The sequence below is a fragment of the Opisthocomus hoazin genome, chromosome 24 (assembly GCF_030867145.1).
Source record: "Opisthocomus hoazin isolate bOpiHoa1 chromosome 24, bOpiHoa1.hap1, whole genome shotgun sequence".
In the NCBI taxonomy this organism is placed as follows: domain Eukaryota; kingdom Metazoa; phylum Chordata; class Aves; order Opisthocomiformes; family Opisthocomidae; genus Opisthocomus; species Opisthocomus hoazin.
Genome location: NC_134437.1, coordinates 7,274,791 through 7,300,560, shown reverse-complemented (window position 1 = coordinate 7,300,560; position 25,770 = coordinate 7,274,791). Strand labels below are relative to the sequence as shown.

Here is a 25,770-nt window from a genome sequence, read left to right as displayed (position 1 = left end):
GAGTGTCCTTAACTAACAGAATCTGACACTAACAGACAACAGGCATCTATAGGTGACACCGAGTGTCCTTAACTAACAGAATCTGACACTAACAGACAGCCAGCATCTATAGGTGACACCGAGTGTCCTTAACTAACAGAATCTGACACTAACAGACAGCCAGCATCTATAGGTGACACCGAGTGTCCTTAACTAACAGAATCTGACACTAACAGACAGCCAGCATCTATAGGTGACACCGAGTGTCCTTAACTAACAGAATCTGACACTAACAGACAGCCAGCATCTATAGGTGACACCGGGGGACACCGAGTGTCCTTAACTAACAGAATCTGACACTAACAGACAGCCAGCATCTATAGGTGACACCGGGGGACACCGAGTGTCCTTAACTAACAGAATCTGACACTAACAGACAGCCAGCATCTATAGGTGACACCGAGTGTCCTTAACTAACAGAATCTGACACTAACAGACAGCCAGCATCTATAGGTGACACCGGGGGACACCGAGGGTCCTTAACTAACAGAATCTGACACTAAGAGACAGCCAGCATGTATAGGTGACACCGAGTGTCCTTAACTAACAGAATCTGACACTAACAGACAGCCAGCATCTATAGGTGACACCGAGTGTCCTTAACTAACAGAATCTGACACTAACAGACAGCCAGCATCTATAGGTGACACCGAGTGTCCTTAACTAACAGAATCTGACACTAACAGACAGCCAGCATCTATAGGTGACACCGGGGGACACCGAGTGTCCTTAACTAACAGAATCTGACACTAACAGACAGCCAGCATCTATAGGTGACACCGGGGGACACCGAGTGTCCTTAACTAACAGAATCTGACACTAACAGACAGCCAGCATCTATAGGTGACACCGAGTGTCCTTAACTAACAGAATCTGACACTAACAGACAGCCAGCATCTATAGGTGACACCGGGGGACACCGAGGGTCCTTAACTAACAGAATCTGACACTAAGAGACAGCCAGCATCTATAGGTGACACCGAGTGTCCTTAACTAACAGAATCTGACACTAACAGACAGCCAGCATCTATAGGTGACACCGAGTGTCCTTAACTAACAGAATCTGACACTAACAGACAGCCAGCATCTATAGGTGACACTGGGGGACACCGAGTGTCCTTAACTAACAGAATCTGACACTAACAGACAGCCAGCATCTATAGGTGACACCGGGGGACACCGAGGGTCCTTAACTAACAGAATCTGACACTAACAGACAGTCAGCATCTATAGGTGACACCGGGGGACACCGAGGGTCCTTAACTAACAGAATCTGACACTAACAGACAGCCAGCATCTATAGGTGACACCGGGGGACACCGAGTGTCCTTAACTAACAGAATCTGACACTAACAGACAGCCAGCATCTATAGGTGACACCAAGTGTCCTTAACTAACAGAATCTGACACTAACAGACAGCCAGCATCTATAGGTGACACCGAGTGTCCTTAACAAAAAATCTGACACTAACAGACAGCCAGCATCTATAGGTGACACCGGGGGACACTGAGTGTCCTTAACTAACAGAATCTGACACTAACAGACAGCCAGCCTCTATAGGTGACACCGAGGGTCCTTAACTAACAGAATCTGACACTAACAGACAGCCAGCATCTATAGGTGACACCGAGTGTCCTTAACTAACAGAATCTGACACTAACAGACAGCCAGCATCTATAGGTGACACCGGGGGACACCGAGGGTCCTTAACTAACAGAATCTGACACTAACAGACAGCCAGCATCTATAGGTGACACTGGGGGACACCGAGTGTCCTTAACTAACAGAATCTGACACTAACAGACAGCCAGCATCTATAGGTGACACCGAGTGTCCTTAACTAACAGAATCTGACACTAACAGACAGCCAGCATCTATAGGTGACACCGAGTGTCCTTAACTAACAGAATCTGACACTAACAGACAGCCAGCATCTATAGGTGACACCGGGGGACACCGAGTGTCCTTAACTAACAGAATCTGACACTAACAGACAGCCGGCACCTATAGGTGACACTGGGGGACACCGAGTGTCCTTAACTAACAGAATCTGACACTAACAGACAGCCAGCATCTATAGGTGACACCGAGTGTCCTTAACTAACAGAATCTGACACTAACAGACAGCCAGCATCTATAGGTGACACCGGGGGACACCGAGGGTCCTTAACTAACAGAATCTGACACTAACAGACAGCCGGCATCTATAGGTGACATCGAGTGTCCTTAACTAACAGAATCTGACACTAACAGACAGCCAGCATCTATAGGTGACACCGAGTGTCCTTAACTAACAGAATCTGACACTAATAGACAACAGGCATCTATAGGTGACACCGAGTGTCCTTAACTAACAGAATCTGACACTAACAGACAGCCAGCATCTATAGGTGACACCGAGTGTCCTTAACTAACAGAATCTGACACTAACAGACAGCCAGCATCTATAGGTGACACCGAGTGTCCTTAACTAACAGAATCTGACACTAACAGACAGCCAGCATCTATAGGTGACACCGAGTGTCCTTAACTAACAGAATCTGACACTAACAGACACCCAGCATCTATAGGTGACACCGGGGGACACCGAGTGTCCTTAACTAACAGAATCTGACACTAACAGACAGCCAGCATCTATAGGTGACACCGGGGGACACCGAGGGTCCTTAACTAACAGAATCTGACACTAACAGACAGCCAGCATCTATAGGTGACACCGGGGGGCAGCGAGTGTCCTTAACTAACAGAATCTGACACTAACAGACAGCCAGCATCCATAGGTGACACCGAGTGTCCTTAACTAAAACAATCTGACACTAACAGACAGCCAGCATCTATAGGTGACACCGAGTGTCCTTAACTAACAGAATCTGACACTAACAGACAGCCAGCATCTATAGGTGACACCGAGTGTCCTTAACTAACAGAATCTGACACTAACAGACAGCCAGCATCTATAGGTGACACCGAGTGTCCTTAACTAACAGAATCTGACACTAACAGACAGCCGGCATCTATAGGTGACACTGGGGGACACCGAGTGTCCTTCACTAACAGAATCTGACCCTAACAGACAGCCAGCATCTATAGGTGACACCGGGGGGGACCGAGGGTCCTTAACTAACAGAATCTGACACTAACAGACAGCCAGCATCTATAGGTGACACCGAGTGTCCTTAACTAACAGAATCTGACACTAACAGACAGCCAGCATCTATAGGTGACACCGAGTGTCCTTAACTAACAGAATCTGCACTAACAGACAGCCAGCATCTATAGGTGACACCGGGGGACACCGAGGGTCCTTAACTAACAGAATCTGACACTAACAGACAGCCAGCATCTATAGGTGACACCGAGTGTCCTTAACTAACAGAATCTGACACTAACAGACAGCCAGCATCTATAGGTGACACCGAGTGTCCTTAACTAAAACAATCTGACACTAACAGACAGCCAGCATCTATAGGTGACACCGGGGGACACCGAGGGTCCTTAACTAACAGAATCTGACACTAACAGACAGCCAGCATCTATAGGTGACACCGGGAGACACCGAGTGTCCTTAACTAACAGAATCTGACACTAACAGACAACAGGCATCTATAGGTGACACCGAGTGTCCTTAACTAACAGAATCTGACACTAACAGACAACAGGCATCTATAGGTGACACCGAGTGTCCTTAACTAACAGAATCTGACACTAACAGACAGCCAGCATCTATAGGTGACACCGAGTGTCCTTAACTAACAGAATCTGACACTAACAGACAGCCAGCATCTATAGGTGACACCGAGTGTCCTTAACTAACAGAATCTGACACTAACAGACAGCCAGCATCTATAGGTGACACCGGGGGACACCGAGTGTCCTTAACTAACAGAATCTGACACTAACAGACAGCCAGCATCTATAGGTGACACCGGGGGACACCGAGTGTCCTTAACTAACAGAATCTGACACTAACAGACAGCCAGCATCTATAGGTGACACCGAGTGTCCTTAACTAACAGAATCTGACACTAACAGACAGCCAGCATCTATAGGTGACACCGGGGGACACCGAGGGTCCTTAACTAACAGAATCTGACACTAAGAGACAGCCAGCATGTATAGGTGACACCGAGTGTCCTTAACTAACAGAATCTGACACTAACAGACAGCCAGCATCTATAGGTGACACCGAGTGTCCTTAACTAACAGAATCTGACACTAACAGACAGCCAGCATCTATAGGTGACACCGAGTGTCCTTAACTAACAGAATCTGACACTAACAGACAGCCAGCATCTATAGGTGACACCGGGGGACACCGAGTGTCCTTAACTAACAGAATCTGACACTAACAGACAGCCAGCATCTATAGGTGACACCGGGGGACACCGAGTGTCCTTAACTAACAGAATCTGACACTAACAGACAGCCAGCATCTATAGGTGACACCAAGTGTCCTTAACTAACAGAATCTGACACTAACAGACAGCCAGCATCTATAGGTGACACCGAGTGTCCTTAACAAAAAATCTGACACTAACAGACAGCCAGCATCTATAGGTGACACCGGGGGACACTGAGTGTCCTTAACTAACAGAATCTGACACTAACAGACAACAGGCATCTATAGGTGACACCGAGTGTCCTTAACTAACAGAATCTGACACTAACAGACAACAGGCATCTATAGGTGACACCGAGTGTCCTTAACTAACAGAATCTGACACTAACAGACAGCCAGCATCTATAGGTGACACCGAGTGTCCTTAACTAACAGAATCTGACACTAACAGACAGCCAGCATCCATAGGTGACACCGAGTGTCCTTAACTAAAACAATCTGACACTAACAGACAGCCAGCATCTATAGGTGACACCGAGTGTCCTTAACTAACAGAATCTGACACTAACAGACAGCCAGCATCTATAGGTGACACCGAGTGTCCTTAACTAACAGAATCTGACACTAACAGACAGCCAGCATCCATAGGTGACACCGGGGGTCACCGAGTGTCCTTAACTAACAGAATCTGACACTAACAGACAGCCGGCATCTATAGGTGACACTGGGGGACACCGAGTGTCCTTCACTAACAGAATCTGACCCTAACAGACAGCCAGCATCTATAGGTGACACCGGGGGACACCGAGGGTCCTTAACTAACAGAATCTGACACTAACAGACAGCCAGCATCTATAGGTGACACCGAGTGTCCTTAACTAACAGAATCTGACACTAACAGACAGCCAGCATCTATAGGTGACACCGAGTGTCCTTAACTAAAACAATCTGACACTAACAGACAGCCAGCATCTATAGGTGACACCGGGGGACACCGAGGGTCCTTAACTAACAGAATCTGACACTAACAGACAGCCAGCATCTATAGGTGACACCGGGAGACACCGAGTGTCCTTAACTAACAGAATCTGACACTAACAGACAACAGGCATCTATAGGTGACACCGAGTGTCCTTAACTAACAGAATCTGACACTAACAGACAGCCAGCATCTATAGGTGACACCGAGTGTCCTTAACTAACAGAATCTGACACTAACAGACAGCCAGCATCTATAGGTGACACCGAGTGTCCTTAACTAACAGAATCTGACACTAACAGACAGCCAGCATCTATAGGTGACACTGGGGGACACCGAGTGTCCTTAACTAACAGAATCTGACACTAACAGACAGCCAGCATCTATAGGTGACACCGGGGGACACCGAGTGTCCTTAACTAACAGAATCTGACACTAACAGACAGCCAGCATCTATAGGTGACACCGAGTGTCCTCAACTAACAGAATCTGACACTAACAGACAGCCAGCATCTATAGGTGACACCGGGGGACACCGAGTGTCCTTAACTAACAGAATCTGACACTAACAGACAGCCAGCATCTATAGGTGACACCGAGTGTCCTTAACTAACAGAATCTGACACTAACAGACAGCCAGCATCCATAGGTGACACCGAGTGTCCTTAACTAACAGAATCTGACACTAACAGACAGCCAGCATCTATAGGTGACACCGGGGGACACCGAGTGTCCTTAACTAACAGAATCTGACACTAACAGACAGCCAGCATCTATAGGTGACACCGGGGGACACCGAGTGTCCTTAACTAACAGAATCTGACACTAACAGACAGCCAGCATCTATAGGTGACACCGAGTGTCCTTAACTAACAGAATCTGACACTAACAGACAGCCAGCATCTATAGGTCACACCGGGGGACACCGAGGGTCCTTAACTAACAGAATCCGACACTAACAGACAGCCAGCATCTATAGGTGACACCGGGGGACACTGAGTGTCCTTAACTAACAGAATCTGACACTAACAGACAGCCAGCATCTATAGGTGACACCGAGTGTCCTTAACTAACAGAATCTGACACTAACAGACAGCCAGCATCTATAGGTGACACCGGGGGACACCGAGGGTCCTTAACTAACAGAATCTGACACTAAGAGACAGCCAGCATCTATAGGTGACACCGAGTGTCCTTAACTAACAGAATCTGACACTAACAGACAGCCAGCATCTATAGGTGACACCGAGTGTCCTTAACTAACAGAATCTGACACTAACAGACAGCCAGCATCTATAGGTGACACTGGGGGACACCGAGTGTCCTTAACTAACAGAATCTGACACTAACAGACAGCCAGCATCTATAGGTGACACCGGGGGACACCGAGGGTCCTTAACTAACAGAATCTGACACTAACAGACAGTCAGCATCTATAGGTGACACCGGGGGACACCGAGGGTCCTTAACTAACAGAATCTGACACTAACAGACAGCCAGCATCTATAGGTGACACCGGGGGACACCGAGTGTCCTTAACTAACAGAATCTGACACTAACAGACAGCCAGCATCTATAGGTGACACCAAGTGTCCTTAACTAACAGAATCTGACACTAACAGACAGCCAGCATCTATAGGTGACACCGAGTGTCCTTAACTAACAGAATCTGACACTAACAGACAGCCAGCATCTATAGGTGACACCGGGGGACACCGAGGGTCCTTAACTAACAGAATCTGACACTAACAGACAGCCAGCATCTATAGGTGACACTGGGGGACACCGAGTGTCCTTAACTAACAGAATCTGACACTAACAGACAGCCAGCATCTATAGGTGACACCGAGTGTCCTTAACTAACAGAATCTGACACTAACAGACAGCCAGCATCTATAGGTGACACCGAGTGTCCTTAACTAACAGAATCTGACACTAACAGACAGCCAGCATCTATAGGTGACACCGGGGGACACCGAGTGTCCTTAACTAACAGAATCTGACACTAACAGACAGCCGGCACCTATAGGTGACACTGGGGGACACCGAGGGTCCTTAACTAACAGAATCTGACACTAACAGACAGCCAGCATCTATAGGTGACACCGAGTGTCCTTAACTAACAGAATCTGACACTAACAGACAGCCAGCATCTATAGGTGACACCGGGGGACACCGAGGGTCCTTAACTAACAGAATCTGACACTAACAGACAGCCGGCATCTATAGGTGACATCGAGTGTCCTTAACTAACAGAATCTGACACTAACAGACAGCCAGCATCTATAGGTGACACCGAGTGTCCTTAACTAACAGAATCTGACACTAATAGACAACAGGCATCTATAGGTGACACCGAGTGTCCTTAACTAACAGAATCTGACACTAACAGACAGCCAGCATCTATAGGTGACACCGAGTGTCCTTAACTAACAGAATCTGACACTAACAGACAGCCAGCATCTATAGGTGACACCGAGTGTCCTTAACTAACAGAATCTGACACTAACAGACAGCCAGCATCTATAGGTGACACCGAGTGTCCTTAACTAACAGAATCTGACACTAACAGACACCCAGCATCTATAGGTGACACCGGGGGACACCGAGTGTCCTTAACTAACAGAATCTGACACTAACAGACAGCCAGCATCTATAGGTGACACCGGGGGGCAGCGAGTGTCCTTAACTAACAGAATCTGACACTAACAGACAGCCAGCATCCATAGGTGACACCGAGTGTCCTTAACTAAAACAATCTGACACTAACAGACAGCCAGCATCTATAGGTGACACCGAGTGTCCTTAACTAACAGAATCTGACACTAACAGACAGCCAGCATCTATAGGTGACACCGAGTGTCCTTAACTAACAGAATCTGACACTAACAGACAGCCAGCATCTATAGGTGACACCGAGTGTCCTTAACTAACAGAATCTGACACTAACAGACAGCCGGCATCTATAGGTGACACTGGGGGACACCGAGTGTCCTTCACTAACAGAATCTGACACTAACAGACAGCCAGCATCTATAGGTGACACCGGGGGGGACCGAGGGTCCTTAACTAACAGAATCTGACACTAACAGACAGCCAGCATCTATAGGTGACACCGAGTGTCCTTAACTAACAGAATCTGACACTAACAGACAGCCAGCATCTATAGGTGACACCGAGTGTCCTTAACTAACAGAATCTGCACTAACAGACAGCCAGCATCTATAGGTGACACCGGGGGACACCGAGGGTCCTTAACTAACAGAATCTGACACTAACAGACAGCCAGCATCTATAGGTGACACCGAGTGTCCTTAACTAACAGAATCTGACACTAACAGACAGCCAGCATCTATAGGTGACACCGAGTGTCCTTAACTAAAACAATCTGACACTAACAGACAGCCAGCATCTATAGGTGACACCGGGGGACACCGAGGGTCCTTAACTAACAGAATCTGACACTAACAGACAGCCAGCATCTATAGGTGACACCGGGAGACACCGAGTGTCCTTAACTAACAGAATCTGACACTAACAGACAACAGGCATCTATAGGTGACACCGAGTGTCCTTAACTAACAGAATCTGACACTAACAGACAACAGGCATCTATAGGTGACACCGAGTGTCCTTAACTAACAGAATCTGACACTAACAGACAGCCAGCATCTATAGGTGACACCGAGTGTCCTTAACTAACAGAATCTGACACTAACAGACAGCCAGCATCTATAGGTGACACCGAGTGTCCTTAACTAACAGAATCTGACACTAACAGACAGCCAGCATCTATAGGTGACACCGAGTGTCCTTAACTAACAGAATCTGACACTAACAGACAGCCAGCATCTATAGGTGACACCGGGGGACACCGAGTGTCCTTAACTAACAGAATCTGACACTAACAGACAGCCAGCATCTATAGGTGACACCGGGGGACACCGAGTGTCCTTAACTAACAGAATCTGACACTAACAGACAGCCAGCATCTATAGGTGACACCGAGTGTCCTTAACTAACAGAATCTGACACTAACAGACAGCCAGCATCTATAGGTGACACCGGGGGACACCGAGGGTCCTTAACTAACAGAATCTGACACTAAGAGACAGCCAGCATGTATAGGTGACACCGAGTGTCCTTAACTAACAGAATCTGACACTAACAGACAGCCAGCATCTATAGGTGACACCGAGTGTCCTTAACTAACAGAATCTGACACTAACAGACAGCCAGCATCTATAGGTGACACCGAGTGTCCTTAACTAACAGAATCTGACACTAACAGACAGCCAGCATCTATAGGTGACACCGGGGGACACCGAGTGTCCTTAACTAACAGAATCTGACACTAACAGACAGCCAGCATCTATAGGTGACACCGGGGGACACCGAGTGTCCTTAACTAACAGAATCTGACACTAACAGACAGCCAGCATCTATAGGTGACACCAAGTGTCCTTAACTAACAGAATCTGACACTAACAGACAGCCAGCATCTATAGGTGACACCGAGTGTCCTTAACAAAAAATCTGACACTAACAGACAGCCAGCATCTATAGGTGACACCGGGGGACACTGAGTGTCCTTAACTAACAGAATCTGACACTAACAGACAGCCAGCATCTATAGGTGACACCGAGGGTCCTTAACTAACAGAATCTGACACTAACAGACAGCCAGCATCTATAGGTGACACCGAGTGTCCTTAACTAACAGAATCTGACACTAACAGACAGCCAGCATCTATAGGTGACACCGGGGGACACCGAGGGTCCTTAACTAACAGAATCTGACACTAACAGACAGCCGGCATCTATAGGTGACATCGAGTGTCCTTAACTAACAGAATCTGACACTAACAGACAGCCAGCATCTATAGGTGACACCGAGTGTCCTTAACTAACAGAATCTGACACTAACAGACAGCCAGCATCTATAGGTGACACCGAGTGTCCTTAACTAACAGAATCTGACACTAACAGACAGCCAGCATCTATAGGTGACACCGAGTGTCCTTAACTAACAGAATCTGACACTAACAGACAGCCAGCATCTATAGGTGACACTGGGGGACACTGAGTGTCCTTAACTAACAGAATCTGACACTAACAGACAGCCAGCATCTATAGGTGACACCGGGGGACACCGAGTGTCCTTAACTAACAGAATCTGACACTAACAGACAGCCAGCATCTATAGGTGACACCGAGTGTCCTTAACTAACAGAATCTGACACTAACAGACAGCCAGCATCTATAGGTGACACCGAGTGTCCTTAACTAACAGAATCTGACACTAACAGACAGCCAGCATCTATAGGTGACACCGAGTGTCCTTAACTAACAGAATCTGCACTAACAGACAGCCAGCATCTATAGGTGACACCGAGTGTCCTTAACTAACAGAATCTGACACTAACAGACAGCCAGCATCTATAGGTGACACCGAGTGTCCTTAACTAACAGAATCTGACACTAACAGACAGCCAGCATCTATAGGTGACACCGGGGGACACCGAGTGTCCTTAACTAACAGAATCTGACACTAACAGACAGCCAGCATCTATAGGTGACACCGAGTGTCCTTAACTAACAGAATCTGACACTAACAGCCAGCCAGCATCTATAGGTGACACCGGGGGACACCGAGTGTCCTTAACTAACAGAATCTGACACTAACAGACAGCCAGCATCTATAGGTGACACCGAGTGTCCTTAACTAACAGAATCTGCACTAACAGACAGCCAGCATCTATAGGTGACACCGGGGGACACCGAGGGTCCTTAACTAACAGAATCTGACACTAACAGACAGCCAGCATCTATAGGTGACACCGAGTGTCCTTAACTAACAGAATCTGACACTAACAGACAGCCAGCATCTATAGGTGACACCGGGGGTCACCGAGTGTCCTTAACTAACAGAATCTGACACTAACAGATAGCCGGCATCTATAGGTGACACTGGGGGACACCGAGTGTCCTTAACTAACAGAATCTGACACTAACAGACAGCCAGCATCTATAGGTGACACCGGGGGACACCGAGGGTCCTTAACTAACAGAATCTGACACTAACAGACAGTCAGCATCTATAGGTGACACCGGGGGACACCGAGGGTCCTTAACTAACAGAATCTGACACTAACAGACAGCCAGCATCTATAGGTGACACCGAGTGTCCTTAACTAACAGAATCTGACACTAACAGACAGCCAGCATCTATAGGTGACACCGAGTGTCCTTAACTAACAGAATCTGCACTAACAGACAGCCAGCATCTATAGGTGACACCGGGGGACACCGAGGGTCCTTAACTAACAGAATCTGACACTAACAGAGAGCCAGCATCTATAGGTGACACCGAGGGTCCTTAACTAACAGAATCTGACACTAACAGACAGCCAGCATCTATAGGTGACACCGAGTGTCCTTAACTAACAGAATCTGACACTAACATATAGCAGGCATCTATAGGTGACAGCAAGTGTATAATAAATAAATAATAAATAAACTGTAGACCTGAACCAGCTGTTGTGGCTACGTGTCCCTTTTTTAAATTGTGGCTCCACGATCCGGCCGTGTGCCCCCCGCGCCAGAACTACTGCCTTTGCCACATCCGCCACTTCCGCCGCAACGAGCCTGTCCTTGCCTCCGACGCGCAGTTTCCAAGGAAATCAAATAAGAGTACGCAAAATGTTTGTCTGATAATGAGCAAATTAAAATATAAATCAACTTTATATAGCCATAAACCATTTTCATATACAGAGGCGCAGCGCGGCCGTCTTGAGAGGGAAAAAGCGGCGTCGTATCCCCTCACCCCTGAAATGCTGGCTCCAGTAAAACGCCTGAGCAACACAACGAGCGGAGCAGAGGCCGCACTAACCTGTAGTGAGGAGGGGGCAGCTGCTGGATGACGTCGTGGATTTTAACCAACCGTTCTTCATCCGTCGCAGCAGAAACGGCGTCCTGGAACAAGGCGGGAAGGGATTTAGCTGCAAATAAGACTAGGTACCTGCCACAGCTTCTTGAACCCCGTGGCCAACGTCCTGCTCTTCAGTTGCGAGGAGGATCTTGTTGCTCTGCTCTGCCTGCAGAGAGGTGCCTGTCTCTTGGGGACAGACCGGCGCAGCGGTAACGTGAGAGAGGGCAAATCAATCAAGATCTGGGTCACTTTCTAGCTTAATTGCCCAGAGCAGTTCCTTGCAGAGAGCGTTCAGCTCCAAGCGGCGTTTGCTCCCAGTCCCGCTCCTGTTTGAGAAATCACTGGGGAATGGAAAACGATAGGGGAATTCTTGCAAGCACTGTCAGCGTCCCAGTAACCTTCTGCTGGGGCCCCAACGGTGGAATCAATACGGTGTGGAGTGGGGGACAAAGGCACGCCGGAGTAAACCTAGAGGGGAAATAGCAAAGGGACCTCAAACCTGGGGTGTCGCCGCGCTCTGAAATGCAGGGTGCTCCCAGCAGCGGGTAGCAAAGCCACACTGGTAATTTTGGAGATACGCCCTTCCCATCTCTCCAAAAACCCCCACTTCAGCAGAAGTGAGAGGAAGAGGAGTGGAGGACGGGTTGAGCTTGCTGCTGGATCCTCTTCAGCGCTCCTCTGTTCAACCTGCCACGCTGGAGGGGAAAGCGAAAGGCACTGCCTCGTACTTACCGAGAACTTCTCGTAGAGTTGGTAGGTCAGCAGAGGGTTCGGGAGTTCGCGGAAGTACAGTTTGCAGAGGGAGCCCACGCAGTGAATGTCCTGGATGTAAATGTCCTTCGTCAAGTCAGGAATCTGCTCGGAGTCAAACTCGTGGCTGGAAAGGAGAACAGAAAAATGGGCAAAGGGCTTTGCAAATGAGAAATGAAAATAAAACCCGGCGTGAATCACAGTCAAGAAAAGCAAGGGTTTCTTGATTTACAGGAAAAAATAAACACTTCATCACCAAAGCCACACGACCCATGGCTGTGGTGCTGCTAGACTGCACTTCTCCAAAATAAGGTATTTTTTTTTTCCTAATAAATTATTTTCAGTTAGTTTTACAACTGAATGGCGAGTCTGAAATCCCTTGTGCTGCAATGGGGCCCTTCACAAAGTCTCCAGAGCACGTCTTCCAAGCCCACGGAGACAATCTGAGTATTCAACTCCCGAGGGCTGTGACTGGGAGCTGCCCGAAGCAGGAGTGCCCACAGGTCTGAAAGAAAGCTGTCGTCCTCCTGCATTTCAGAGGCCTGGAGACGGAAACGACAAAGCAGCGCCATCGGCAGCTGCTGCACGTGGAAACCAGTGGGCGCAGAAAGTCCTCGGGGACAAGCTGGTGAGCTCAGCTCGCCTCTGCTGCAGGGTGAGCCAGGAACCACATGAAGAAAATCCCTGAGCATTCCCTTGCTTTTCAGAGAGAGAAAAGCCCAAATCACAAAACCTGCCTTCAGCACAGCTCGGGCACCCAGCTCGCCTCCCTCCGCCGACAGAGCAGAACCAGACCCCTAAGTGTCTCCAAGGCACCAGGCGTGTGTGTAACCGCAGCGGTCACCTGCACACCCCCCGAGCTCGGGAGGAGCTCCCTCCTCCCCCCAGAGACCAAGGCTGCGTGAGGGAAGCCATTGTCACTATGCCAGGCTGGGGGGAAGAAGAGGTCTCTGCTTCTTCGGACGGGAGGGCCATCACCCCGCCCCAGGTCCTCAAAGACAGCACAGAAGGAAATAAAGGTTTCTGTTCTCCCCAGCTGATGGACTCCCATAGCCACGCTCCTCAGCGCTCAGTATACGTCGCTCGCCCAGGCACCTTCTGACCCACCGCTTCCTCCGAGCTGGGGAGAAACTTCTTTCCTGCGCTTGGCTCCACAGCAGAGCTTGGAAGGGAGAGCGGGGAAGGACACCAACCCACCCCACACGAATAAACTGAGCCTTGGCTGAAATTCTCTGGCCGTACCCTGCCCTAGTCCAGTACTCCTGGGACTCCACCATATTTCCCCTAGGAACAAATCTCATGCCATGTCAGAGAACTGCCCCTGAAGAAGCAGAATACGGAAGAAGAAAGGGAAGCCCTGCTACATTCAGCCTTTCTTCTCTCTGCACTGGCTGTTTCGAGAACTAGAAATTATTTCTTTTGACCCCAAAAGAAGGTTTTTTTAGTAGAAGAATACAACTTCACAGACTCCCAAAACAGCCAGAGCCACACCAACTCCACAGCCACTCTGTTTTCCTGCCAGCCAAATAAAGGCGGCTGCTGCACTGCTAAAGAGCCAACCCCTAGAGTCCCATGTGGAATAAATTCTCTAACTTTCTCTCCAACCAAAAGGCCCTTTAAATCCAGGAGATCTAATTCTGCTATGTGAAAGTTAAGAGCAGTGACTCATTTCTAAGGATACTGCAGCCCTAGCTTTGCAACAAGCCAAGCGATCTGTTTATATAGCTGGGAACTGCAGCAATGCAACGTGTCCCACATTCATCAAGCAACCACCCACAAAAATCCGCAGTGATTTAGATGAACAACAGGGACAGAGTCTACAAGTTGGGCAATCTACTCCCTTCCTCTTGTCTTTGGAACATCTCAGAAAACTGAAAACCAGGCTGTCACTTCATTCTCTGCACTGTACCAGGGAATTATGCCGTTAAAAGTTTCAGAAAACCATTTCTAAAGCACCTTTGGAAAACAATGAAGGAGAAAACGGCCTTGGCAACACAAAGGGAAAAAATGGATGAGGGCAGCGATCAGAAAGCTGGCCCAGCACAAGTCAAAAGGGGGAGTTCAAGGGATGTAACCGAAGCAAGGGCAAACATTTTATTCAGCCAAGGCTGCTGTGGGGCAATGGCCACAATCGTGGTCTTTGGAGCCTGCTTATCGAAGCCTCCGGAGCAGATTTTAAAAACTGAACTCGCTGTGATGAGAAACAGGGTTAAGCTGGACCAGAATAAACCCGTCCGAAGCAGGGTTTGCGCAGTAACAGCACCGGCTCAAACCTGCCCGGTGGATTTGGGCGTAACTGGTACAAAAAGGATACCCCCCACACGGAAAATGCCCCTTCGCTGCCTCGGCCAGGCCGCGGGCCCGGGAGCCGAACTGGAATTAGTCACACCCCACGAGGTTCTCCCAGTCCCTTCACAACGGAAAAACGCACACGGAACGACGGGAGGAAAATCAGCCTCGCAAGCGGGTAACGACCACCCACCGCGACCAGAGCCGCTCCTCGCGGGGCGGACACCCACCTAGGCCTTCGCTGCACAGCCGCGCGGCAGGGCAGTGCCACCCACCGAGAGGTACACAAGTGTTCTTTCCACATTACCAACTAATTGCTAATGCGCCAGGAGTCTCTGGGCTCCCCAGTTCCAGAAAGATGAGGAGCTACTGGAGAGAGTCCAGCGGAGGGCTACAAGGATGAGGAGGGGACTGGGGCATCTCCCCTACGAGGAGAGGCTGAGGGAGCTGGGCTTGTTCAGCCTGGAGAAGAGAAGGCTGCGAGGGGACCTTAGAAATGCCTACAAATATCTGAAGGGTGGGTGTCAGGAGGATGGGGCCAAGCTCTTTTCAGTGGTGCCCAGTGACAGGACAAGGGGCAACGGGCACAAACTGAGGCACAGGAAGTTCCAGCTGAACATGAGGAAGAACTTCTTCCCTCTGAGGGTGACGGAGCCCTGGAACAGGCTGCCCAGGGAGGTTGTGGAGTCTCCTTCTCTGGAGATATTCAAGACCCGCCTGGACAAGGTCCTGTGCAGCCTGCTCTGGGTGACCCTGCTTCGGCAGGGGGGTTGGACTGGGTGACCCACAGAGGTCCCTTCCAACCCCTACTATTCTGTGATATTCTGTGATATTCTGAGTCCAAAGGAGCAAGGAGAAACGTCAGCTGCTCAGAAGGGCTCCAGGAGCAAGGGGAAACACGAACCAAACGTGACAGCCCAGCGTCTCCATGAGCCTTCCGATACTCCATCCTGAAGGAAAACTTCCTGCGAAACGGAGGCTACCGAACAACCCCGGGTCGCTGCAAAGCCGCGACGGACGCAGCGTAGCACCCGCCGAGCCCAGACCACCCACAGCGAAGCCCCGGCAAGCGCAGCCCTCGAACGCGGCGCGTGCCTCCCTCGCCGAACCCGGCGCCCTTACCGGAGCTTCTGGATGTTGGAGGCAATCCCCGACAGCCGGTATATCCCGTCCACAATGCCATGCTTCTCGATGAATTCAGTGCAGCTCTTAAGGACCTGGGGGACTGAAGAACAAGGGGTGTTGGTCAGTTGAGCACGTTAAAGTCCTAGCTCAGTTTGTGGTCTTGTCAGACGCCATAAACTAAGCCCAGCTGGGCTACTGCTTTAGTTCTTCCTTAGAGGAGAAAGCCTGTAAGAAATTTAACTTCAGGAGCGGGTGTGGAAACTGGTCAGAGGTGTTCTTTGCTTTGAAGAGATGCCAGGATATGAATCAGGTTGGAAAAAAAGTCAATGCTGGTCAAGCAGAGACGGTGCAGGTCCCATCGACTCCCACAAGAACTGAGGTGTTAAATGCCATTCCAGCAGAGCTATAAAACTGAGTAAATAACACCCTCTTTGGCCAAAGGCTTCCTTTGTTTTCAAATCTATACGGCATTAACCTATGCTGCCTGCTTTATGCAAATACAAACATTAAGGAGATGCTACTTTCTGCGCCAGGGCCAGGAGTTTTTACAACTGGTAATTTCATCCCCAGTGCCTGCCGGAGCGCGAGGGGATTCCGACAGCTCCACAGCGTACCGCACTCGCAGAAACTGCAGGCAGACCGGGGTATGACAGAATGGAAAAAATCAGCCCAGAGGATATAATTAGGTGTCAAGTTAATATTCAAGCCGCTTCACCAACCGATCCCTTCCACTCGACTTCTCAGCCTCCTGCAGCATCCGCTGCCGGAGCTATCTGTCCATCCTCATAAGCTTAAGGAGGAGCAAATCACTTTATTTATAGAAGGGAGATACAACTGCCCTGAACACAGAATGAAAATGAGGACTGAGCTCTTGTCAAATCTTCACGGAAAAAGCTCAGATCCTTGTGGGTTCCTCTGCAAACCACCTTTTTTGCTAGAGCTCCTACGACGATCTAGATTTATTCTCACATCAGAAGCCAGGTCTGATCAATTTGCCATGTGACACAGATTCTGAACAGGTCACGTGGCAAATCCCCTTCCACCAAGCAGCAAATGCCATCTGCCAGTCAGTTCTCCTAAGCGCCGCTGAACTTAGACGCTCCGTGCTTTCCCCTCCCCAGCCGCTTCGCTGCTTTTTTTCCGGCTTGTGGCAAACACCCACCCCGCTGGAGAAAAGTCACAGCCCTTGGGAGTTAAATACTCAGATTGTCTCCACCGGCTACGTGTCCCAGAACAGAGCAGGCGGAACGCACGGCTCTACGCTCCAGTACCGTCTCAAAATACATTTTTCCAGGTCAACGCTTACCCCTTAACACAAAAAGATTCAACGTGTCTTGAAGAAGAGAGTTTTTAAGGCTCTCAGTGGACAGCAAAGGAGTTCTATCATACTCCAGCAGCTGCCCAAAAGTGCTAAAGGATGTTTCGTGTTGCACTACTGACCCAGGGATAAACTGGTGCAGTTTTAGTGTTGTGGCAAGATCTGCTAACGCTCAGCTGCAAAATCCCCAAGGCTGTGATGCTCCGTCCTGGAATCTCAGCAGGTGTCCCCTTGAAACTTGTAGCACCCAATCATTATTCTGAAAATAGGTCATTATTCTGAAAATAGGTCATTATTCTGAAAATAGGTCATTATTCTGAAATAAATCAGCAAATAAACAAACAGCGTGTTCCCTGCCTGCCTAATTCCTGCCCAGCCAGCTCCGCTGCTTCCCGGACAGCCGCCCGCGCGTCCCGACGGCAGGGCTGTGCCGCGGGGCGAGCTCGGCGCAGCTCCCAGGCCTCGCCCTGCCGGGGTTCCTCTGGCTGGGCAAACCACCAGCACGGTGAGGAGGGTGTTTATGGACCGGCTGCGCAGCACCCTGCCGCGACACTGCGAGTCGGGCCAAGGTGCGGGACGCAGCGCCAACACCACGCTCCTCAAGCGGGCAGAGTTACAATAATTAACATACACTGACAGCATTCTAGAGGGCTTGTTCTACGCATTTCCTAATCTGGTTACCAGGACGAGCTGTTCTTGAAGCTAAATATATCATGCCAGCAGCACAGATATTTTGGGGGAATTCTGCATGGTTGGAGAAGCGACTGCAATTCAAGCAGGGCTGTAATTATACCTGAAGGCCCTTTGCTGGAACGGTGACTTGATTTTTCAACAACGATGACACCTGCCAATTATATGCGTGTTTAACCTCCCTCTCCCCTTTGAATCCCAAGCCCTTTAGCTAAATATACATTTATATATACGTATATGCACACGGATGAAGGGAACAGTGTCTGTTACCACCAGAGTGAAATGGCAGGATGACAGCCCAAGCTAAGAACGAATTTTGCGAATGCAAACGGTGCCCAGACCACCACCTACAGTGGCTGCTGCCATCACATTGGGACTTTTCTGGAGATATTCAAGATCCGCCTGGACAAGGTCCTCTACAGCCTACTGTAGGTGACCCTGCTTCGGCAGGGGGGTTGGACTAGATGACCCACAGAGGTCCCTTCCAACCCCAAACATTCTGTGATTCTGTACCCACCTCTGCCTGCTGCACAAATCCCTCCCCCGCGGCAGAGCTGAACTTCTCAGCGTTCAGGTCCTGGCTTCCAGATCCCAAACTAACGACCAGGTCTGAAGCAGAAAGGTGTCTCAGCTGCACCCCGGCGGGAAACTAATGGAGATTTCTTCTTACAGGATGCAGTAGCACCTACGCTAAAATTCTATTAATGTTACTTAATTACTGCGGTTTCCTGCAATTAGAACAACCAGACTTGATGAGGCAGGTGGTTTGTATTAAGAGCCATAAAGGCTCTGACAGCCGCCACGAGCAGGCCACTCTGGGAACGGCGCACGGAGGGAGCTCCTCCAGCCCCAGCGACCCTCTGCGCCCGGAATCGGTGTTGATTCAGCCCAGCACATGGCCCTTTCCAGCTCCATGTTCCCAGGCAAGCATACAGGCGCACGAACACTCGCTGCTGGTTTCACTCCTCCCCTGAGCAACGCGGTCTCCTCCAGCCGACCCCTCCGCAGCGAAGCCGCTGCCGCAGCCTCCTAAACCCGCTGGCGGGTGCCACGCTGCAACGCTCCAGAGCCAGCCACCCTCCCTCGTCCCCTCCCCTCGTCCCACACCTCGGGCGGCTCCAGGAGTGCAGAGGGCTGGAAAGGCGGACGCACCGACACAGGAGACCCGAGGGCGTTTCATCTCCAGCTACAGGAACTCTTTTCAACTCATTCCTGAGCATCTCTCAGCTGGGTTGAAAGGTTTATTGCATCTCCTAGGGCTCGTTAACTGGTTAATTCTTTGCCATTAAGAGGAAGCAAAAGCTTTATGGTTTTCATTCTGAAGAACATTTTGATTCATCTTGAAATCAGGCACGCTTCCTCTCCTATTCTCTTGGTTTTCTTTTTTCCTCTTTAATCTTCTGTAATGTTTCCTCCCTGGGTTTGGGGAGGCTTGCTTTTTTTTTTTTAATTCTTTTTTTATTTTCTTAGTACGTTCCTGGAATCAGCACTATTTGCTCAGCCCAGGGAACAAGGCCTCCCATCAAGCTCCCCTCCAGCAGAATCACAGAATCACAGAATAGTAGGGGTTGGAAGGGACCTCTCTGGGTCACCCAGTCCAACCCCCCTGCTGAAGCAGGGTCACCCACAGCAGGCTGCACAGGACCTTGTCCAGGCGGGTCTTGAATATCTCCAGAGAAGGAGACTCCACAACCTCCCTGGGCAGCCTGGGCCAGGGCTCCATCACCCTCAGAGGGAAGAAGTTCTTCCTCATGTTCAGCTGGAACTTCCTATGCTTCAATTTGTGCCCATTGCCCCTTGTCCTGTCACTGGGCACCACTGAAAAGAGTCTGGCCCCATCCTCCTGACCCCCACCCTGCAGATATTTGTAAGCATTTCTAAGGTCCCCTCGCAGCCTTCTCTTCTTCAGGCTGAACAAGCCCAGCTCCCTCAGCCTCTCCTCGTAGGGGAGATGCCGTTTTCACAATATTCCAGGTCCGAGCCAGGCCTTCTGGCTGGTCAACGGGCCACGGCATGCCAAATTCCACACGCCGCGAACGACCGCGGAAAGCTAAACCCGCGGCCCAGCAGGAACGGGGACAATGTCACAAACTGTCCCGGGTGCCACCCCGAGCTGCCTCAATGAAGGTGACAACCATGGCTAGCGAGTACAGGCAGTGGTACTTCAGAAGCACATGGAAAAACCAGAACGAAGTGAAGGAACATGGCAGAAGGTTAAGGGCTGTATCTCGAGGCCCGAGGATATAAATTGAAGCAATCAGCCAGGAGATGACCACCGAGGAAGGCTGGGAACAGGCAGAGGAGGAGGAGACAACACCCAGAGCAACACAAAAGGTGCGAGGTGTGGCACGGACGGGGCCTTTCCTGAGGTTCTGCGACCAGCTGAGGCTCTGACAGCTTCGAGACATCCGAGATTCGCCAAAGCAGCCCTGTCTCCCTCGCCATGAGACGGCGCAAGAACCCGACAACGAACACCCTCGCCTGAAGAAATGCAGCTGCTCTTACTCCAATCATTCTTCCTATTTTTAGCTCAATTTTGCGAAGAACTGACCAAGCATTCTCTAAAACAACAGTAAAAAAACCCTAATTCAGACTGTAACTTTTTCTAGGAAGCTCATTTCGAACTGCTCACTTGTGAAACTCTTCCCTCCACCGTACAGTGAAGGTTACACAGAGGTGTAACTCGGCGTGGGGCGAGAGGCTGCAGACCTCCTCCTCCTTGTTCTGCAAGGAGCTCCCCGCAGCCCAGCCAGGTGCCTGCACATGTCCCCTGTCACCCCCTGCACATTCGGAAAAAATAAAATCAAACTTTCAAAGATTCTCTTCTGAGGACTTTTGTCTCACTCCTAAATCCGTGTCCTCACGTTTGAATCACCAGGAGTAAGAGAGAAGCACGAGACCAACCAAAAAGCAAATTTCCTTCCAGATGCTCTAAAATTATTTCTGCTCCCGAGCTGAACGGTCTGAGCCCGCCGTCACAAGCCACACTATTTCCTGGTAACGTGCACAGTTTTTCTTTGAAGTCTGACTTTTGCACTTGGGAAGAGTGCAGCGCTGCAAGAGGGGGCCATAAACCCCGAGTCGGTTCCAAGAGCCGTGCCCATCCGCGGAATCGGCCCCCGGCACCGCACTCTGCTTTTTCAGCCCGGACTTTTCACGGCCGCTTACCCAGGAACCGTGTGAAAAACAAACCCAAAGTTCAAGCCTGTGAGCAAAATCCACAGCGGCAGCCAGCCACGTTCTGCACGCCCTGCGAGCTCAACAACGTCCTCGATGCAGTGGGTATGTCCATGCCAGGGCATTTTTGCACTTGAGGGCTGCAAGTGGCACCTCTCCACCCTTGGATCGAAGACCGGAGCCTTTGCGTAGTACGTCCGTGTCCCAGGCTGCACCCACTTAATTCTCCGGGGTCGGCGTTTTTGGTTTTAATACAAAATACCCACAAATACATTTTTTCCTCACGTTTGCTCCCCTACAGCTGCAGTGTTTCGAAATGCAAATTAATTTTCAACTCCCTGCTGCCGTCTGGGTCACTCAGGCATAAAGAATTTCTCTTCCCACAGCTGCAGGCAGGGTAAAAAAGGAGGGGAGAGAGAAATTGTCTCTTTTCTTAACTGCAAAAGCTTGCGTTGCCTGCGCAGCTCTCCCCTTCTGCAAGGGGTGACCCCCCGACAAGTAATTCTCCGTGGGGACCCCATGTACCTCTGTCATGCTAACCCCGTCCCCAGTAACGCTGAGTTCCAGCAACTCAGGGGGCAGATGCTGAAGCAATAACAGTGTCTGTTGCGTTTGGAAATTTGCCCAAAATAGCTCAAAACTGTTGGCCTTCAAAAGCATCAACTTGTGTCCAACGAGTCTGCGCGGCAGAGGACGCGTCTGAGGGAAGGGGAATGTCCTCTGCTCGTCTGCAACGTGGGTCAACCACTGCACTTCAGTCCACGCTGCTGGATCCACCTTCTACGTCGCACGGGCCCGGGGGTGCCGAGGCACACGCCACCGGCTCGGAAGAAACGTTCAGGCACCCAGCGCACGCCGGCTCTTCACCGTTTACAGCAGCGCTCCACTGAGCTTGGCACCCGTTTCCACAACGTCTGACACGTCTGGATTTGCGAAATTACGCAAACCCAACTAAGAAACAAAATAAATACAGGGGATAGATACAGGTAAATTTACTTTTTTCCTGCAGATATTCACAAGGCTGCTCTGGATCTAGCATGCCAGCCTGTGTTAACACCTGAATAAATACTATTTAATGTTTATATCACGCTCTTAATCTTCCAAGTACTTCACAAGCATTAGAAGCTTACCCTTGTGGCACGCTGGGGGTAGACACGCACTATTAGTGTGACTTTACGAGCGTGGAGATGGAAGGGGAGATATCAAACAAGTTCCCCGAGGCCACGAGAAGCGCGTGAGAGGCGGGGTTTGCGCTCACGAGCACCCGCTTCCCAGCTCACTGACCAAAACTCCGACTACAGCTTAGGTCTTTGATTGCCCAAGTCCTCTGGAGAGGGATTTTGATAAAAAAACATAGTATAAATTGCGAAATACTGAAAGGAAACTGGTTTTGGCATGTCTGAGGCTGACTGGTTTCAATATTCTGCCAATCTCCAAATGAAGGAATAGCCAGCAGGAGAGGAGGACGAGTGGAAGGGTACGGCTGACATTACCCAGGAGCTCACAGGGGCTGTCCAGTCCCAACAGCCGCACCGAATTACCCCCCGAATGCAACTTCACAACCAGTTTTCCCCCTTTTACGCTGAGCTGTGGCTAATGATTTCTCAAGCACAACAGTACATCACTCAAGGAGCAGAAAAGGTTTAATGTATCATCTCTACGCCATGCAGCTTACAAACAGAACTTAAAAGTTCCAACTAGTTGAAAGAATTCACCGATGGGGAACCAGATCCTCCCTACGTACAGGCAGCGGTCTCCTGAACTCAATTCCCGGGCACCGACAGATCTGTTACAATTTCTTGTGAACTAAATAAAATATTCTGGCGTAGAATTTGCCCTTTGCCACTGACCAGCCGTGTACTACTCAACTAGTTTCAGTTTTCTCAATGGGACCATGGCATATGGAAAAACACTGTTAAGGGAGGTGGAAAAGGAGGGCTTCCTCCGCTTGCCCTGTGTTTATTTACGGCTCTCCTTCCCCAGACACCAAGGAGGGCATCACAAAAACCACTGGGTACGTAAGGACGCATTATCTTTCCTGCTGTGCCAAGGGAGAAGTTATGATCCACTTGTTTTTTAAAAACAGCGATATTGGGGTAGACAGGGTGACTCGCCCTCCAGGTACACCCATCTGCTGAGACGCCTGGGAGGGAAGGAGATGAATCCTACTTTCAAGGACTTGCCAAAAGCGACACAAGAAATGTCTTAGCAGAAAAGAGAAATGCAAACCAACCCTTCAAAGCTCCGATTTCTGTCCTAATCACGAGCTCCTTCAGGCATATAAATGCCTAAAACCAGAGGCAGAAGCAAAAGCAGGACGCCAGATCTGAACCTACTTGGAGGTTTGCAACTTTCTATCTCACATTCAAACTTATCAGTTTGGATACTCTGAAAATACCTATTAAAAGCACAAAAATGCCCCAAGGGTTCATTCACAGAGCGAACGCATCTAGCAGAAACCTTCAGCCCCAGCCAACGTTCTCCTCAGCCCATTGCAGTGATGGTGGCCAACTTCACCGCCCCGATCTCAACGTTCCAGCTAACGCACACGACCTGCCGTTTTCGTGGAGCCCGTCAACAAACCTTGGCGTAAGAACGCGAAGTTATGGCTTGAGCAAATCTATCGAGGCTTGAGCAAATCTATCGAGGTGGCTGCCAGCGTTCAAGCCCTGGCAATTCCACACATACCTGGGGGAGCTACGCCCCGGGGCTGCCGCACCGCCACGTAACTCTCTGCTGTGTGAACCGTGGCGGGCCCGGGGAAAAGCCGGAGGAGCCGTTTCTGACGGAAGCTCTGCAAATGCTAAAAGGTCTTTCCGAGGTGAAAATCTTGGAGCAAAGCGATTCCCTACCGAGGGCATCGTGAGCAGGGATTTTAGCTGGGCTTTCGGCACATAAATTGTTAGTTCTTGGCTTTCAGGGGCTGCGTTTACCATTGAAAATAGTATTTAAAGAAAGGAAGGGGAAAAAAGCAACAATTTTGTAAATATTTGTAACTTTCTCCTCTTCAGCAAAGTTTACTTCTTGTCATGTTCAGTTTCATTTTCTAGTGGTAAGAGAGAGTGGAAACTGGTTACATTTACCCTCTACGAGTTCAAACATGAAGAAAACCTAAAATTAATAAATCTGTAAGACTCAGCTGTTCTGAATTCCAAATCAAGGTTTCCTTCACAGACAGCGAAGCTCCAAAGCCAGCCAGGCAGACTTCTATTGTAATGAAAATTATCAGCTAGTAGAAGGCACTCCTCACATTAACACTAGGAACCAAAGAGATGACATCTAGATGACCGAACTCAGGCTCGAGCTAAGGGGAACCAGATTTTTATAGCCAAGACGCTGCCTGAGCTCTCATTCCCTGTGTTCCTCTGCTCCCATAACAGCGTTCTCCCTGTGCTCCAATTAGCAATAAATTAGCATCAAAGCCAACTGCCTCCCCCAGCCACAGGCAGGGGACTGCTCGCAGGGACGGGTAACACCGGCGGGCCCAGCAGCAGCCGTCGTGTCGGCAGAAATCCCAAGGCGCCGTTAAGAAGCTTAGCTGCCGAGCGTCAGGACCCGCACCGGAGAATAAAACCATCCCCGGCCAACGGGTGTTGCTAGCGCCCAGCACGTGACAGGATCAAGCTCCCACATCTGCCGTAGCTCCATCTGGCACGCCATTCTGAAAGGTCTCAGCTTTCGTTTTCTTTCATCCTACCCAACTCGTCCAAAATAGTCAATAACAAATTTGGGGAACTGGGAAGAATAGGAGGGACAGAGATCAAGAAACAGGTGCGTTGGTACCCTTTGTCACAGAATCACAGGATGGTGGGGGTTGGAAGGGACCTCTGTGGGTCACCCAGTCCAACCCCCTGCCCAAGCAGGGTCACCCAGAGCAGGCTGCACAGCACCACGTCCAGGCGGGGCTGGAATATCTCCAGAGAAGGAGACTCCAAAGCCTCCCTGGGCAGCCTGGGCCAGGGCTCCATCACCCTCAGAGGGAAGAAGTTCTTCCTCCTGTTCAGCTGGAACTTCCTCTGCTTCAGTTTGTGCCCATTGCCCCTTGTCCTGTTGCTGGGCACCACTGGAAAGAGTCTGGCCCCATCCTCCTGACACCCACCCTGCAGATATTTGTCTCTGGCAGGCATTTACT

At 49.8% G+C, this 25,770-nt stretch overlaps 1 protein-coding gene across 10 annotated transcripts in view; it reads right to left on the bottom strand.

Annotated features, from left to right (window-relative positions):
* The window catches only part of ARHGAP32 (Rho GTPase activating protein 32), a 275,382-nt gene that overhangs the window by 30,439 nt on the left and 219,173 nt on the right, over nt 1-25,770 (bottom strand). For all 10 annotated transcript variants that reach the window (XM_075442313.1, XM_075442318.1, XM_075442319.1 and 7 more), the window contains 3 exons: nt 16,451-16,553; nt 13,022-13,166; nt 12,251-12,333 (listed from right to left, as the gene is read on the bottom strand). In XM_075442313.1, coding sequence (XP_075298428.1) covers nt 12,251-12,333; nt 13,022-13,166; nt 16,451-16,553 — 331 coding nt within the window. The remainder of the gene's footprint in view (nt 1-12,250; nt 12,334-13,021; nt 13,167-16,450; nt 16,554-25,770) is intronic.